The sequence below is a fragment of the Rhagoletis zephyria genome, unplaced genomic scaffold (assembly GCF_001687245.7).
Source record: "Rhagoletis zephyria isolate East Lansing unplaced genomic scaffold, Rhagoletis_zephyria_1.1 Rzeph_scaffold_00232, whole genome shotgun sequence".
Classification (NCBI taxonomy): Eukaryota; Metazoa; Arthropoda; class Insecta; order Diptera; family Tephritidae; genus Rhagoletis; species Rhagoletis zephyria.
Genome location: NW_016157316.1, coordinates 347,239 through 364,831, shown reverse-complemented (window position 1 = coordinate 364,831; position 17,593 = coordinate 347,239). Strand labels below are relative to the sequence as shown.

The 17,593-nt window shown below is 32.8% G+C and overlaps 1 protein-coding gene across 8 annotated transcripts in view; it reads right to left on the bottom strand.

The window, feature by feature from the left end:
• Positions 1-425: 425 nt before the first annotated feature.
• LOC108358294 (tRNA-dihydrouridine(16/17) synthase [NAD(P)(+)]-like) overlaps positions 426-17,593 on the bottom strand; it is a 329,073-nt gene continuing 311,905 nt past the window's right edge. For 7 of the 8 annotated variants that reach the window (XM_017609534.1, XM_017609537.1, XM_017609530.1 and 4 more), the window contains 3 exons: positions 1,557-1,805; positions 1,309-1,483; positions 426-1,102 (listed from right to left, as the gene is read on the bottom strand). In XM_017609534.1, coding sequence (XP_017465023.1) covers positions 635-1,102; positions 1,309-1,483; positions 1,557-1,805 — 892 coding nt within the window. In that variant the 3' untranslated portion in view covers positions 426-634. The remainder of the gene's footprint in view (positions 1,103-1,308; positions 1,484-1,556; positions 1,806-17,593) is intronic. The other variant, XM_017609531.1, reaches the window with a different exon arrangement.

The window sequence follows — 17,593 nt, the reverse complement described above, 5'->3', positions numbered from 1 at the left end:
TTTAACTGTTGAAAAAAACGTAACTGTTATTTACGGTCCTTGCTTTCATATTATCAGGAATAAAGCCCTTTCTTTGCCCTTTGCAATTAAAGGTAGAAAAGGCAAAAGAAGGTAACATTAACTGGGTACACATATATGGAATCAGGGAAAGCTAAATCGCGGACATTCTTAATCAAATATACTCTATCTCTTTAGCAGAAAAAAAGGCAATTTCCATAAAATTCGTTCCCTGCTAATAAATTTACACTAGCACATCTGAAATTAGTAAGGTGGTGATTTACTCACCTTTTTTTCTTATATGAATAAAAAAATAAGTAGATTTATATTGGCTGTTATCAACCAAAATTTCTTTTTCACTCGAGATATATACATAGATATCAGAAACCGTCATAGAACAAATTAAAATTTTTTTGGTTGATAACACCTTTTTCTCATACCCAGGCACATATAACTTTTATTTGAGTATTCCTTATGGTAGGAATAGTATACACAAACAACTTTAAGCAACTTGACTATGTATGGTATATGTTTATAAATGTATGTATATCAGTTTGAACTAATAGCAAGTTTAGTTTCATAATTTAAAATCAACTGTTCCCTCGTCGTTGTTCTCGTCGTTAGGTAAACTATTGGCCTAATCTATATCTTTAGAACACTGTACAGGCATGTCTTCCACATCCTCTGATAAAACATACTCTCTTTTGCCCTCATTTTGACATTTAAATAATTTTGATTTAACAATTCGAGATTTAATCATAATACCATGCCCGAGGCAATCATGATCTTCAGAGTAACATTTATCGCGACAGCAAGTGCGACACAAACGATATTCACATTTATTACCCACAGGATTAGCACATTGACTACAACATTCTAAACTGCGCACATGTTTTCCTTCCGGTATATTGGGCCGTCGCATGCGCCTACGTAGCTTCTTCATGCGCTTGCGGGAGATCTCATTTCCTTCGATATCGAAAAATTGACGTTTAGGACGATTAGGGTCCTCAGCAAGGCGCATCTTCTCAGCAATTATTTGTTTGTGTGTCTCAGGAGTCAAACGAATGTATGGTTGACAAAGCCATGGTGGCAAAGATAAATTAAACTGAAATGAAAAGCGATACTCAAATCATTAAGCACGTGGTTACATATAAATTAATATGAAACGGAAATCTGTGTGAAAATGTGTTTATTGCGTGCTCACTACTGCGTGTACGTGCCTTGAGTGAGATTACAACACTTAATTACGCATACGCAGTGTGTGTGTTGCAAGTGAACATATAATCAACACTTAAGTAAATAAATACCAACACCCTGCTTGATAAACAAAATACTGGGGTCCACCTCCTCAACATCATATATTTTTGCGCCTAAATGGTATGGTTCATATTTGCTTTTAATCTTATCTACCACGGTACGAAAATGCTCCAACTGATTGGACACAGCTAATTCTTCCCGCAACGCTGAATTCGGTCGTAAATTCATCCTTTTTATTCAAATATAAAATACATAAATAAAAAATATTTAGACATCATACAAGGAAAACTATATCTACATACAAATGGTGGAAGATTTTAAATAAATGTCCCCGGATATAAGAAACAGGGCATGGATATTTCCGCACAAAGTTTAGATACTCGCTTGCAATATCCCAAGTTTTCATTGATTTTCCAGTAAATATGGCTGGATTGTGTAAATTGCCTTCGGCAGTCATCACACCCTCCACGCCGGTTTCGGCAATGCAACGCTTGATGTCCTCCAAGCCAAGGACATTTCCGTTGGCAAACATTGGAATTTTTATATGCTTCCTGAAATGAAAAGAAAAATAAATTAAATAAAATACTTGAATAAAAACCCTATTAATTGAAGCGCAGATTGCGAAAAGGAGTGCAGGCAAGTGTTAATAAAAATTAATTATGTATTAATTACACTGTAGGTAAATTTTACCGTTTTGAAATATCAGAGTTAAACGACTATACACGTAAACTTAATTTTGGCCTCTAGATTACGATGTCGTTTTCAGAAAATCTTTATCACGTAAAAATTTTGAGATATTTAGGACGGAAGTTTACACACTGAGCAAAAAATCAACCAAAAAGTGCTTAATGTTACCAAATTCAAACTTGAAAAGGAATCAGTGTGAGTTTTGGTTAATATTAACAATGCCTTGGTTGATGTTTTCAACAATTATTTGGTTATATTAACCACACTTTTGTTTACATTAACCAAACTTTTGGTGGACGATTTTTTCGTTTCAATACGTTTATGCTCTGCACTTCACAGGTGCTTTTTCATAATTCGGAGATACAAAACAACAGAGTTTATAACCATATTAACACGTTGCCTCTGACGGGATTAACAAGTAACAGCAAGCATCTCTGCACACTCAGCTATAGCCGCTTTATAAATTTGTCTTTAAATGTTCAACTTAAATAAATTTTCTTCGTCGTTTAATTTAGCTCTGCACTTAACAGATGCTTTTTCGTGATAAAGAAAAACCAAGAACAGAAGAAACTTAAAATTATTTTGCATCGCGCTGACGGCATTCGTACTGCTGGAAGCCAACAAATAACAGCAAGCACCTCTGCACGTTCAGCCACTGCCTTATATACGAAGTTGTTCTCAAATGTTCAACTTGAATCACATTTCTTACAATCGGCTTATTAACCATGAAAAATCAAACCATACCTTGGTTGAAAAAACCATTGTGTTTTTGACTCAGTGTAACACTGTGCCCCGGTTTTGAACCATTTTCTGGGGAAAGGTTTTGATAGATGATCTTCCTTAACTGGGACCTTTTAAATTCAATTCAAAAATTGCAAAATTTTAACTGTTCTGTTTTTTTCTAAAATTTTGCAAGTGATTGCCTATTGATATTACCTTAACTATTTATGAAAATAATGGAAATCGGTTCACTAATAGCTCCCATACAACTGATTGTTCAGATATGTGGGTTTGCGTTATAACTATGGTGACCAGTGACTACGCGATTTTAACAACTCTTGTTATTGTTAAGTCAGCTAAACGACAATTTTAATAATTTAGCTATTCAGTAAACGTATCCCTCACAACATTTTGTTGATTCATCATATTTTATGTACGCTCATATTCTTAGATTAGATTAACGACATTCGTTAGCGCCAAATCAGCTGTTGTCGTTAACGATAACAAAGGTCGCTAATTTGACGACGTCTAGTTGGCGTTGTTCGTAAAACATAAAAAGTAAAATTAAAAAAATTTAAGGGGCTACAAAAGTGCATACTTAATTTATTTTATTATTCTGATAAAAACTCGAAGTTTTACGAGAGTTTTTTGAGTTTTTTTTTTAATATTGTACAGTAATAATACAGTATTGTAAAGTTTGAAACTACAGTTTATACGATTTTTGGTACAGAATACACTATTTAAAAATTAATATAAATTAAATAACAAAAAGAATTTTTATTTCTTCAATTTTACAGGTACTGAGTATGCCTTGAATTTAAAGGAATTGAATAATTAAAGTTTTCAATTTATTACGTGTGTATCGTTTATTAAAAATGTAAATATCACATATGTATGTGCATATTTAAATATTTCTTGAAAATCATGCAAATTAAAATTACATATCGTAACCCGTATGCTAGAAACATGAATTTGTAAAAATGAAAATTTTGGGAAATCCAGTTAGAAAGTTTTTTTACCAGACTTAACTCTACACTTATGCAATTGAAACTGTAAAATATGTGATTTCCGTGTACGCATGGTATTCTGGGTTTTAGTATAACATAGAACATCCAAAGGTTAATCAAGTCAACCCAATAACTCCAAAACTGATAAATTTGCATATTTGCATATGTACAACATGTGCATACAGTGATTTGTTTTAAAATATTAACAATGTTTTTCATGTTAAATGTTTTTCGTAACATTTTATTTATAGCTTCCAGTAAAATAATAGCAGCAAAATTCAAAATTATGTTGCTTGCTACTTATATACATGAGTTTATTTATCTTTAATAATTTTCATTTATAATATAGAAACCACATAAATAAATGTTTCAAAGCTTGTGCAAAGTTCACAGAAATTAACTTTCAACTCGAACTTTTTATTCAGAATCTTTATAAAATTTGCGGCTATGCAGTTTTGTAGCCCATTTTAGCCGCTAATGGGCACAAATTGGTTGCATATGCCAAGGCGCTTGTATGACCACAAAGTTCACAAGCATTTTGTATGGAAGAAAATGCGCAACACCCTCCACAAAAAAAAATTCTAAAAAATCAACGGTAACTTTTAGCGACTTGAAACTTGCACTTTACAAAGAGGCAGATCCTACAAAACTGCACACCCGAAAATCTTATAAAGATTCTGAATAAAAAGTTCGAAATTTTGGTGAACATGTTTTTAAGTTTAATTGTTTTTGTGAATTTTGTGCAAGCTTTGAAACTTTTATTTATTTCTGTTGCTATATAGTAGATGCCACTATAATATGAAAATTATTAAAAATAAATAAATACACGTAAATAGCAATCAACATAATTTTGAATTTGCTGCTATATTTTACTCGCAGCTGTAAATAAAAAGTTTACAAAAAACATTTAACATGGAAAAGATTGTTAATATTAAAAAAAAACTCCATATGCACATTTTGTATGTATGTACATGTGTATGTATTTTCAAGACTAATTTTATTATGCTAGTGTCATGATGATTAGTAAAGAAATATTTAAATATGCAGATACATACATATGTGATATTTACATTTTTAATAAACGATGTATACGAATTAAATTGAGAACTTAAATTTTTCAATTCCTTTAAATTCAAGGCATATTCAGTTTCTGTGAGATAAAAAAAAAAAATATTCTTCACCTTTTAATTCCCGGTTTTCTATATTTGTTTTACGCCCTATTGAAAAATTGTAACCGGAACACATATAGACAAGTTTTAACAAACTATTTTTTTTTTTGTTATTTGATTTATATTACTTTTTTAATAGTGTATTCTGTACCTAAAACCGTATAAACTCTAGTTTCAAACCCTGTGAATATTTAAATAAAATTCAACAAACTTTCGTAAAACTTCAAGTTTTTTATAAGATTAATAAAAGAAATCAAGTATGCGGTTTTATAGCCCATTAAATTTTAGTACAATAAAGTGCAAGTTTGATGTTGCTCAAAAATTCTTCGATTTTTGATATTTTTTTAGCTAGCGGTCCTGTGCATTTTTTTCTATACTAAAAATTTGTAGAACGTACTTTTTATGTTTTTTTTTTAACAACACCAAACTCTACGTCGTCAAATAAGCAGCCTTTGTTATCGTTAACGACTTAGCTGACTTAACAATAATAAGAGTTGTTAAAATCACGTAGTGAATCGCACCACTGCACATTAGGTCAAATGACTACTTTTTCTGTGCGAAATTAATAGCAGCTAAAATATTGCATTATTTTAATGTAAAAGGATGCCAACCGTTGAAAAAAATGTAAAGTCAGTAAATAAAATGTGAAAACATTTCGTAAAATAGACTTTTCCGCTTAATTTTTTTTATGTTAAATGATGAGTATATCGCCCACCGTCTTCAAAAGAGTCACAACTCAAAATAATACGTTCGTCAGAAAATGCGAAAAACTATTTCGTAGCACATGCTAATCATATGGGCAGAGCGACGTTACCTTAGGTTTTTTTTAAACAAGTTATAACAAAAATTTGCTCCAGCCTTTGCAGAAAGGTAAATAAAAGCTCTGCGTACATTTTAAGCGCATAATCTCAAAAATGCTAAATTTTGAGTTGTGACTCTTTTGAAACCGGTGTGCGATATGTGCTTAAGCAGTACTCGAAAATATTGTCCAATTAGCTTGGTTTTGACACAAGTTGTTTTCTTACCATACTCTACCTCCTCCAACTTAAAATAAGCTACGTAATAAAATATGTAAGTATGTTCATTAGACTGCATCACTCACCATACAAAAAAAAATCGGTACAGTTTTTCCACTGGAATTATAAAATCTATTATATTTTAAGACTTCCACCAAAATATCTCTGACCTGACCGATTGAGCTGGACCGATTTGAAAAAACCTCCAAAAATTGAGTGTTTTATAAATAAAAACAGTTTTTTTTAAATATCTTTTGAAAAAAATACCACAGATAACTAACCAGTTTAAGCTTAAAAAGGGTGCATAAAAATATTTAAAAAAAAAAGTTCTACGGAATCATGAGCTTTTTGACGCTGTTTTTGAACTTTTTTCAAAGACGGACTTGAGAAAAACTTGAATAACTCAGCTAAAACATAACCAATTTAGACTTATGAGGTATCATTGGTAAGGTATTTTCTCATGCTTCTCAAGTTTGAAAGAGGAAGCCAAGAAAAACGAGTGTCATTCCATGTTGAATTAAGATGTTGGTATTTGATAAAGAAAATATTGGGACGTGAATGAGTTTCTTTGCAAACAAATAAAAAGGATGAGAAAATACCTTTCCACTGATACCTCATAAGTCTATATCGGTAATGTTTTGGAGCAGTTATTGAAGTATTTCTTAAACAAATCTTTGAAAAAAGTAAAAAAACAGCATCAAAAATCTCATTGTTATGATTCCGTTGATACAATTTTTTAATATTTTTATGTAGATTTCTTAAGCTTAAACTGTTTGTCATCTGAGGGGATTTTGTTCAAAAAATCCTTTAAGAAACTATTTTTATTCATAAAAAACTCCATTTTTAGAGGTATTTTCAAACCGGTCCAGCTCACTTAAATCTTTATATTTTTCCGAAATATTTTGGTAGAAGTCTTTAAATATACTAGGTTTTGTAATCCCCCCGGAAAAACCGCAAATTTTTCTGGTGATGCAATCAAATGTTCATATGTACATTAATGGTTTCATCTAGCGATTAATTATGGTATTATCGAAATCCCTAATTAAAAAAAAATATTATTTACTACATGTCTCGCAGATATGCCTTGAGGAGAGATCCCTTAGGCAGTTTGTCTTCATAAAACACATCATTTTCACTTAAGGTTTCAGTATTCCCCAATTCTCCACCGATATTATTTATACTCAGAATGCTAATGCTGCCAGGGTTGCGTGATTTCAAATCATTTTTGATTTAATACCCGCTTTTAATTAACAAAGATAAGTTTTATTTGTGATTTGCTTGGTCAACCAAATAAAAGATAAGTTTTAATTAGTGATTTGATACGTCACCCAAATAAAAAATAAATTTTATTTGTGATTTGATTCGTCAGAAATCAAATTGATTGCCATTTGAATCGCCCTCCAAATCAGAAATTAAATTTATTTGTGATTTGATTTGTACAGCGAATCATTTGATTTGGTATTTTTCAACTAAATAATACTCTTTTATGCAATGCAACCACTTCGGTATTTTTGGGACAATTTCGGGTTTTTCGAGAGTACTTCGAAATTTTCGGGTTCTCGGGGCTATTTCGGGATCTTCGGGATTTTTGCGACCAATTTGGAATTTTTGGAACTATTTCGGGTTTTTCGAGACTACTTCGAGATTTTCGGAGCTCTCGGGACTAAATCGGAAACTTCGGGATTTTTGGGAGCAATTCGGAAATTTTCTACTACTTAGAGATTTAGGAGGTTCTCGGGAATATATCGGGATTTTCGGGATTTCTTCGGGATATTCAGGACTATCTTGAGTTTTTCGAGACTACTTCGAGATTTTCGAGAACCTCAGGATTTTAGGGACTACTTCGGGATTTTTGGGACTATGTCGGGTTTTTAGAAACTACTTAGAGTCTTTCGGGGTTCTCGGGAATATAGCGGGATTTTTGGGACTATTTTGGTATTTTTGAACTATTTCGGGATTTTCAGGACTATTCCGGGTTTTTGCGACTACTTCGAGAGTTTAGGGATCTTCGGGACTTTATCGGGATCTTCAGAACTACTTCGGGATTCTTGGGAAATTTCTGAATTTCCGGAACTATATCGGGATTTTTGGGACTATTTGGTATTTTTGGGACAACTTCGAGATTTTCGGGGTTTTGGCGAATATATCGGGATCTTCGGGCTATTTCGGGATTTTTGGGACTAATTCGGAGTTTTTGGAACTCCTTCGGGTTTTAGAGCCTTCTTCGGGATTTTCAGGATTTTGGGACTAATTTGGTTTTTTGTGGTATTTCATGATTTTGGATTTCTCGAGACTATTCCGGGTTTTTCGAAACTACTTCGAGATTTTCGGGGTTGTCGGTACTATATCGGGATCTTCGGGACTACTTTGGGATTTTTGGGACTATTTCGGAATTTTTGAGACAACTTCGTGATTTTCGGAGTTCGCGGGAATATATCGGGACTTTTGGGCCATTTCGGGATTGCTGGACTATTTCGAGATTTATTCGGGATTTTCAGGACTATTCCGGGTTTTTCGAGACTACTTAGAGATTTTCGGGGTTCTCGGGACTATATCAGGATCTTCGGGACTAAAAATCCTGAAAATCCCGAAGAAGTTTCGTAAATCCCGAAAAAGTCTCGAAAATCCCCAATCTCGAAATTGTCCAAAAATCCTGATATAATCCCGAGAACACCGAAAATCTCGAAGTAGTATCGAAAAACCAGAAATAGTCCCAAAAATTCCGAAATGGTCCCAAAAATCCTGAAGTAGCCCGAAAATTCCGATATATTCGCGAGAACCCCCAAAATCTCGAAGTTGTCCCAAAAATACCAAATAGTCACGAACATATGTTTGTGATCAGCTGGCTTTCTACTTGCAAGTTTTCGCAGCTAAAAACTTTTCCTGCGAAAATTATCTCAATGTCATTTTGCGCTCCCAATTTCCCTTACTTTGCCAATTTTTTGGGTATGAAAACGCAGTAACTGTGGTAGTTTCTTACAATTTTAGATAATATTGAATACGAGAACACTTTTTATAGAGTATTTTGTCTAATTTAAAAACATTTAACTGTGAGTATGGTCTTTTAAATGTTTGTACTTTTTCGTTTTATTTCGTACACCATTTTTGGTCATTTGGTACAAAATTAAAAGACTCATTTATCATCCCTGAACAGGGCTGCCAACTATCCTTAGCTATGAAGTGCCATTTTGAGGATAAAAAAGTGCCAAAATGTGCCAAATAGAAAAATAAAAGTGCCAAAAAAAGGTGCAATTTTTTTAATTCTTAACATTTGCATTAACATTAGAAACACATTTCTAAAACAAGTCCAATGCCAAAATAAGATAAACCGGTTGTAAACACTATATAAATTAGAAAGTTAGTTGAGAAAAAGAAGTGCATGCAAAGGATTTCACAAAAATGCATTGAAATATTACTATTTTTCAAAAGTCCCATTTTGGCACTTTGTGCCAAATGGAAAAATTAAGTGCCATTTGAAGTAAAATAGGGACAAAAATGGCACGGTTTGAGCCAAGTTGGCAGCCCTGTCCCTGAGTGTAATAGCAAAAGCAGTGTAGCAGAAGAAGCAGTATAGCGGCAAAGCGGCGTAGCGTAAGCACAAAATTTCTTTGCTCTCATTAGGGGTATTCTGGGAGTCTTGCACGATGCACGGATTGCACGAAATGCAAAAATACTAGGGCTATTCGCGATCCGGTGCAAATGGCCTAGCATCATTGCATTGCAAATTTGTATTGCAAATTATTTGCAATACACAAACAAAATACACGCATTTGCATTTGTCATGGCTTGGCAAATTTGCAATACCGAAAATCCATAGCATAAAAATGCTATGCATTGCATTCATAAACAAAACCAAAGCTGATGCACAAAAATTGTTTTGCAAAAGCTTTACCATGACAGTTTAATAAAGGTCGCTCACAATCCATGGCATATTTCTGCAATTGCATAAATTTGTCAGCTCTTATGCACCGAATCGCGAATAGCCCTACTATTCCAAATTTCGAACAGTACGAGAGCACCCCATTGTAAAGTGGTAGCATGCATGGGTAGCAAGCAGCGAAATTATTTAGATATCAAATACAATAACAAGAGACAGCAAAAAAAAATGAAGTGAGCCAGCTGAGAGGAATGGGAGAAATGTGTAGCAATTCCAATAACAAAACAACTAGCACAGGGTCGTATTTATTTTGCTATGCTATTTTGCAAAATATATACATGGGTTTCGACGTTGCATATTTTGCAGCGATAGGAAATGTTGTTTCCCATGTACTTTGTTGTTGTGTGTTTGCAAGTTATGCAATCCGTGCTACTTGCAATAGCTTTGCAGGATTTGGAGAATACTACTTTGGATTTGATTTTCTTTGCATAGTACAGTAGAGTGTATTTTAAATTACTTACATCTTCTTTTAATAATAGTTTCATACATCTTTTGTAAGTTTGGAAAAAATGTGTAAAAGTAAGCAGAAACTAAAATTTTAAATGTAAACCATTAATTGAAATTGCCTAATTGATTGAATTATTTTTGATACTTAACAGTAATTGATTTAGTATATCGCAATAACATAAAAACTTGTAAGATGGACGCGGACACAATCACGGTTGCCACACGACAAAAAATTTTCTGACCAGAATTTACAAAAAAAAGTTACCATGTAAAAAACAACGTTTTCATATACAATGAACTGTAAAAACAAACCTCGTTTACATATTTGCCATAAATAATATATGGGTACAATAAATAGCAAATTGGCAAATCGTCAAACTTCGAGTCTTCTTAGAAGCAGAAGATACTGACTTTACAAAGTGTCAAATCCCACACTTTTTCCTAATGACAACAACATTTTTTATAACAGTTTCTTTGCTCTCTTGAAAAGTACCCATTTTTACATTCGATAGTTTGAAATGGTAGCGACGATATGAGAAATAAGGTTCTATAAGAAATAAATTCGGCCTTTTACTAATAATTTCATTGCACCTACGTGGTGCTACATAACGTCGCCTGGGTAAAAGATTGTCGCAATTTTGACGATTTTTAGTTCTAGATGCAGTTATATATTTTGAAATAAGGTCTTTCGATTGGTGTTATCAGTTTTTAGATATCTACTTTAGTTTCCGAGATATTGACTACAACTTTTTCGATAATTTAATAAAAATCGAGTTGGTGATGCAGTCATATTGAACTAATCAATATCTTAAAAATGGCGTTCCACATTTTTGGATATCTCCTTTAGTTTCCAAGATATTGAGTAAAAAGGTCCTTAATTTGGTAGAAATATTGATCACATTTTGTCGTATTTCATACAGTGGCTGCCAAATTGTGGACAAATGACGTTTAAGAGAAAATTTTACTAAAGAAAATCCGAAATTAACCTACGACAATCTTTTACCCAAATAAAGAAATATATAACAAATAAAGAAATATATAACAAAAATTTGTGAAACAAAAAACAACACATAACTATTTTTGCAAAGCACGCGTGTAAAAATACACTTTTCATAAAAACGTGCTTTAAGCTCTTGTCATTTGAACGGGATCTTAGCCTCAGAAAAAAAAAATAAAAAATGATGAAAAATACCGACATAAGTGCATATACCGAAGCGCTACAGAGCCCAAATACACCGCACAAACTGCTGTTCGAACCTCTTTTTTTCATTTCCTCTATATATGGATCAAAATTCTGCCAATAAGTGGCATCATATTTCGTGATATCAATTCGCGGGCCCGGCAATTTGCATTGCATTTCGAAGAAATTAGATGTGATATTACCATACATATAATAAAAAGTATAGATAATTTTTAATAAAATAACATTAAATTTAGATTAGATTTCCAGGCTTCATCTATTGGACTTTAAACCACGGTTGCCAATAAAATAAGAAAACATAAAAAAAAAACAAAAAAAAATATAGATAAAAATTTCCATAATACAAAATTTTAATGCTAATACTTTTATTTGTTCTTGCTTTAATCTAAGCCTAAGTAGAAGGTTCTATCACCTTTTTACTCTTTGCTAGAGCTTCTCAAATATTGCAAAAGCCTGATTTTTTGACACTTTGACCTCGATTTTCTCAAAACCTGTACGTGTTGGATCCTTTGTACTTACGGATTCGTAATCAGCACAAAAAAGTCTATCAAAAATAGTTTTAACATTTGTCGCACCAACATTTTTTTTCATTTTTGTTGGCCTGTGTAATTTGAAAAAATGGTAGAAGTTATAGCTATTTCGGTAATCACCACATTTCCTCATCAGACTTCTTTCGGTAGGATTCGAACCGACGATCACCACTGACTGAGCCAGTTGCCTAGGCACTGCGCTAAGTTTGCCTTGTTAATTCTTGTTGCTTATTTCCACTATTTCACTTTGCTACGCCAACTACAATCAAGCGCAGCTATTCCGCTGCACTGCGCTAAGTTTGCCTTGTTAATTCTTGTTGCTTATTTCCACTATTTCACTTTGCTAAGCCAACTACAATCAAGCGCAGCTATGTGAAATAGTGGAAATAAGCAACAAGAATTAACAAGGCAAACTTAGCGCAGTGCGTAGGCAACTGGCTGAGTCAGTGGTGATCGTCGGTTCGAATCCTACTGAAAGAAGTCTGATGAGGAAATGTGGTGATTTCCGAAATAGCTATCACTACTACAATTTTTTCAAATTATTGTTGCTTCCACAATAAGTTTTCACTAAAAACGGCCTCAAGCTCATAAAAATTGCTAATACTTTTAAATAATTTAAAACATAAATTAAAGTTAAAATAAAAATCACACCAAATTATAAATTATAAATTTCTATATAGATACATATGTATGTATTTGGCACGGGGAATTTTTCACAATGTACATATGTAACTTTTTTACTTAAATTTTTCCGCGAATTTTTTATAAAAACGTAGTTCATACTACAACAAAACCATAAAAATTTATCTAAACTTCGTGCAAAAATACAATAAATTTGCCTACAAGTAGACACTGTTGTATAACTAAGTGCCAGTTTGAAGTTGGTAAAAAATCGCGTTGATTTTTGGCAGTTTCTTCCAAACAAAAAAATGTCGAACATACTTTGTTTACTCATTTTGTTTAAGCAGCCACGGCTTGAATTCTTTGTTTAAAATGAATTCGTAACTAAAATTTTTGACTTTATTGTCGATTAAATAGCATATGTAAAATATACATATGTATATGAATGTATGTACATTAGGCTGGGACAATGCTTATTTTAATAAATAGCATGGTATTTCCTGATTCTGCAGATAATTCTAGGAGAGAGTATAGAAGAAACCATGGTTCGGAAATGAGTTTCGAGCCAGCGCATTATTAAATGAAAAAATTACCTTTTAACAATATTATTTTTTTAACCTTTTCTTAAAACTTTTGCATATAAAATGTCTGTATTTAAGTTTCTTACATTTCCTTTTTTGTATAAACCACTTTTAAAAAGCAAATCGTTACCCAAAGGTGAAAATGTGACAAGTCCATTTTTTTAAGTTGTTCACGAGAAACGAAAAATCGATATAGCTTCGCATTATCTGTCATTCTGCATCAAAAACTAAGTTTTTAATAAAGTGGACTTGGCACGTTTTCACCTTTAGGTAGAGAAATACATTTGTGTTGTTAATTTTTAACTTAAAAGTTTAACAAACATTAAAAAGAAACGGTTTTTGTATTTTACCAACAAAAACTTTATATGAAGGCGTCTAGGACTTACCATTGATTTTTGGCAATTTTTTACTAACAGTGCCTCTTCCATACAAAAATGACTTTTTTTCAACGAAAAATTATAAAAATCGACGGTAAATCTTAGCTAATTGCACTTTATTTCAATAAAATTTAATGTACCACGAAACTCTATACTCAAAATCTTTCTAAGAAATCCATCTAAAAAGGCTTACATTTTTACAAAAGTTTGCTATTTTTTTTCTAAATATTGCACAGAGTTTGAAACTTAGATTTATACGACTGTTGTTAAAGAGTAAACCATATCTTTAAAAAAAATAACTAAAATTATAATGATGGTGCGTTTTTAATTTTGACACGGATTTTGGACGGTAAAGGTGAACACTTTCTAAAATACCATATAACGAAAAAATTAAATTTTGAGAACAAGTAAATTTTTCTTTTAAAAATGCGCAGGTTAGAGACCCATTTCCGGCTTATAGTTTCTTCTAAATAACCGAAAATACCATGCGATTCGTCGAAAAACTGTCGTCGGAACAATTTGACCACCTTAATGTACATATTTTAAAAGTTCTAATTTTTTTCTTAATGAGATGTTTATAATTTTTTTCTTTCCAAAAATTNAATTAGTGTAAAGTAATTGTCGTCAACTATGTTTATTGTTTTTTCATCAACGAATTTTACTTGCTAATCATGTTTATTTTTTATTTGTTTTTATTTTATTATATTTATTATATTTATTCGAGTAAAGACTCCCTGATGAAGACGCGAGAGCGTTGAAATACGTAGGAGGGTAAAAGGAAAATTAAAAATTCTCGCGTTTTTAACTCTATCGGCCGAAGCAGCTCCAACCCAGCAAACATAGTAAATTTTTCTTTTAAAAATGCGCAGGCTAGAGACCCATTTCCGACTTATAGTTTCTTCTAAATTTTCTCTTAGAATTATCTAGAGAAACCGAAAATACCATGCGATTCGTCGAAAAACTGTCGTTGGAACAATTAAACCACCTTAATGTACATATTTTAAAAGTTCTAATTTTTTTCTTAATGAGATGTCTAAAATTTTTTCTTCCCAAAAACCGGGACATTTTGCGTCCCGGCATATATTGTACCGGGACCGGGACATAGCTCTAAAATCCGGGACAGTCCCGCCGAAAACGGGACGGTTGGCAACCGTGCTTTAAACCTGTCAACACAAAATATGTAAATACTGGCTCGATAAATATTGAACATGTAGCATTCTCGCGCGACCCATCAATATGGATCACGATCCAAATATCACAATAAATATTGGACGTGTGACAGGCGCCCTACACTGTGATAAATTAACGCGTAGACTTCCCAGCGATACTTTTCTTTAGGGACACGATACCGAAAGTATCGATATGGTACTCATTTAAAGTATCGCTTTAAAAATATCGGGTACCCATTAATATCGGAATAAAAAGACTCGATATTCCAAATATCGATACCGAAATCCAAAAAATTTATCTGAATATAGTTTTCGCAATAGGCCGGTTTTTATTATTATTACCACACGTAGAGATTTAGGTGTTGACTTAAACACCGAAGCCGCGGGTTCAAATCCCACCACATGCAATCCTAACCATAGTACAAATTTCTGCACTTTAAAGCCCAATTTATATGGGAAAGAATTGTTACAAGCCAACCTTATATGCGTGCGTAAAAAGCTAACTCAAATTCCACGATTTATCTTGCGTGACATTTTGATTTGACGTTTATGCTCAATTGGCATTTTGGCGCGACTATGAATTCAAATTTCTCTCAACAAACTTCTGTAAATTTGACAGAAATGCAACGTGAGAAATCACGCACGCAAATTGATTTGGGTTTATCAAATGAGAATAACCTGCGTGCGTGCGTAGAAAAACTCTCGCCCGTAATATTAGGTTGAGCTGTTAATAACATTATCCTCCCCTGAGAAAAAAAACGCGTTATAAGAATTAAAATTTTTTATTTGATTACCGTTTAAAAATGTTCGTATTTAAATCAAGTGAAAAGTCTTAAAAAAATGGATTTTTCCATTACACATACACTACGTACATATAATGGAAATATTCAATTCAAGTACTCCCATATTAAAATTAAGAATTCTTTACTACACGGATGGCGTTTTGCACGTCTCGGGTGCTTTTTCATATGTAATTAAGAAAGTATATCTGTGTTCGTATGGAAAAGTAGGTTATGTCGAAAGGCTGGCTTTAGTATAAATCGGCATTCGCAGCATACGATTGCGAATGACTCACCGGCACTGAGCCGTTGAAAAGCTTTTGGCAAATAAACGTGCAAGAAATAATTCCGATACTAGCAAGGCAATATTCTTGTTAAGTCTCATCAAAAAATTCCTTGTCGTTTAAAGAATAAAGGGAATGCCGTATTATACTAAAGCCAGCGTTTCGACATAAGCTACTTTTCCAAACGAACACAGATATGTATACAAAGCATGCACAGCGGTGACAACACATTCACACATACACACATGGTATTTATCTGTACAAATGCATTAATCGCGCGCTGTGATGTTGATACAAACTCAACATTTGAAAACACATTTACATGTATGGCTGTAGCTGAGTGTGCAAAGACCCTTGATACAATTAGTTGCGGCCAAGAGGGTCCGGTTTCAATTCCCATCAGACAGAACATAAAATTAATTTTTTTTCTTATTAATTACGAAAAAGCATCTGTGCACTTCACAACCACATATTTTATAACGTATATTTATACTCAAATTTAAGACAAGTTGGGTTGGTGCTCTTTCAAATGCGTATTTTTTTCAATTTAGCACATTTTTTTTAATTAAAAAAAAAAAAAATTTTTTCCCTCAGTGTTGGAATGTGAGTTTATGACATTCGATACGATACTAGGGTTCTGGTACTCGATTCCAAAAAATATCGTTTTAAAACTATCGAGTAGAGAATATCGGTATCGAATGCCAAAAGTATCGATATGGTATCGTATCGTATCGAAATTCGTGCCCCTACTTTTCTTCAATATGTGGTTAGTTGTTTTTCCTGAGCGCTGTGTTGCCTGATCAATGCACTTGTTCTGGTAGTGTTGTCACAGCTACACATAATCACAGTACAATTTATCAAATTTAATCCAACTTTTTTAGTCTGACTTTATACACGGCAAACTTATCAAAAGTTACCAAAATAAAAAATATGTTGCCAAGTTACCAAGCACTCAAAAAGTTACCTATTTTGGTGGCAACCGTGGACAATAAGAGCCATGACTTTAGAGATGTTAAAAACAAAGTTAAGAGAACTTAATTTGAGCGTAGAAAAAGAGATTTGCAACTGCGTTTGCTTCAGCCAGTGTTCTCCAGTTTTGAATTTGAAAAAGCACTAAAACCCAAGAAAAATCGCGTTTTTTCTCGAAAGAAGCACCAAATTCTTTTATTGGATGATTTAATGGACTTTGTATACATACAAAATTTTATGCCGATTCAAATTAATAAAAATTAAAGTTTCTATGAATTCAAATATTTTCTTATTTGAATATGCTTATTTTCTAATTTGCAGCTGTTCCGCTTAGATTTGCGCTGTTTAAATATTAATTTTTCTTCTTTTTGCTTAATTTTTTCTACAATTCCTATCAAACGAAAGTAACAACAAAAAAAGTTTCAGAACTGTATGAAGTGAGGAAGTTTAAATCTACACTGTAGTCCCTTATGATCTCGTGAACTAAAGGAACGTGAAGAGCTTTTATTTCCGACCGCCTCACACCTGAAACATAACAATATTTGGTTTCCCCTTTTGAAAGTCTCTTATGTATTTGAGCGCATCCACCGGCGCATAGTTGAAAAAATCGTTTTGGGTAAAAAAAAGCTTCCTACTCCATTATTCATTTTTAAAAAGGTTAATTTTACTGTTAGGAGATGCTGGTGCTTTGTTTAATATTCGTAAAAAATATAACGAATTCAGCCCAAACTTAAGGTCTAAATATCGATTCCTGGTCCCAGCAACATGGACTTTTTGCAGGCAATGGCAAATTACCGTGTGTAATTCTGGCAAGATTGAAAGTGCTGCCACATGTTTTTTTTTTT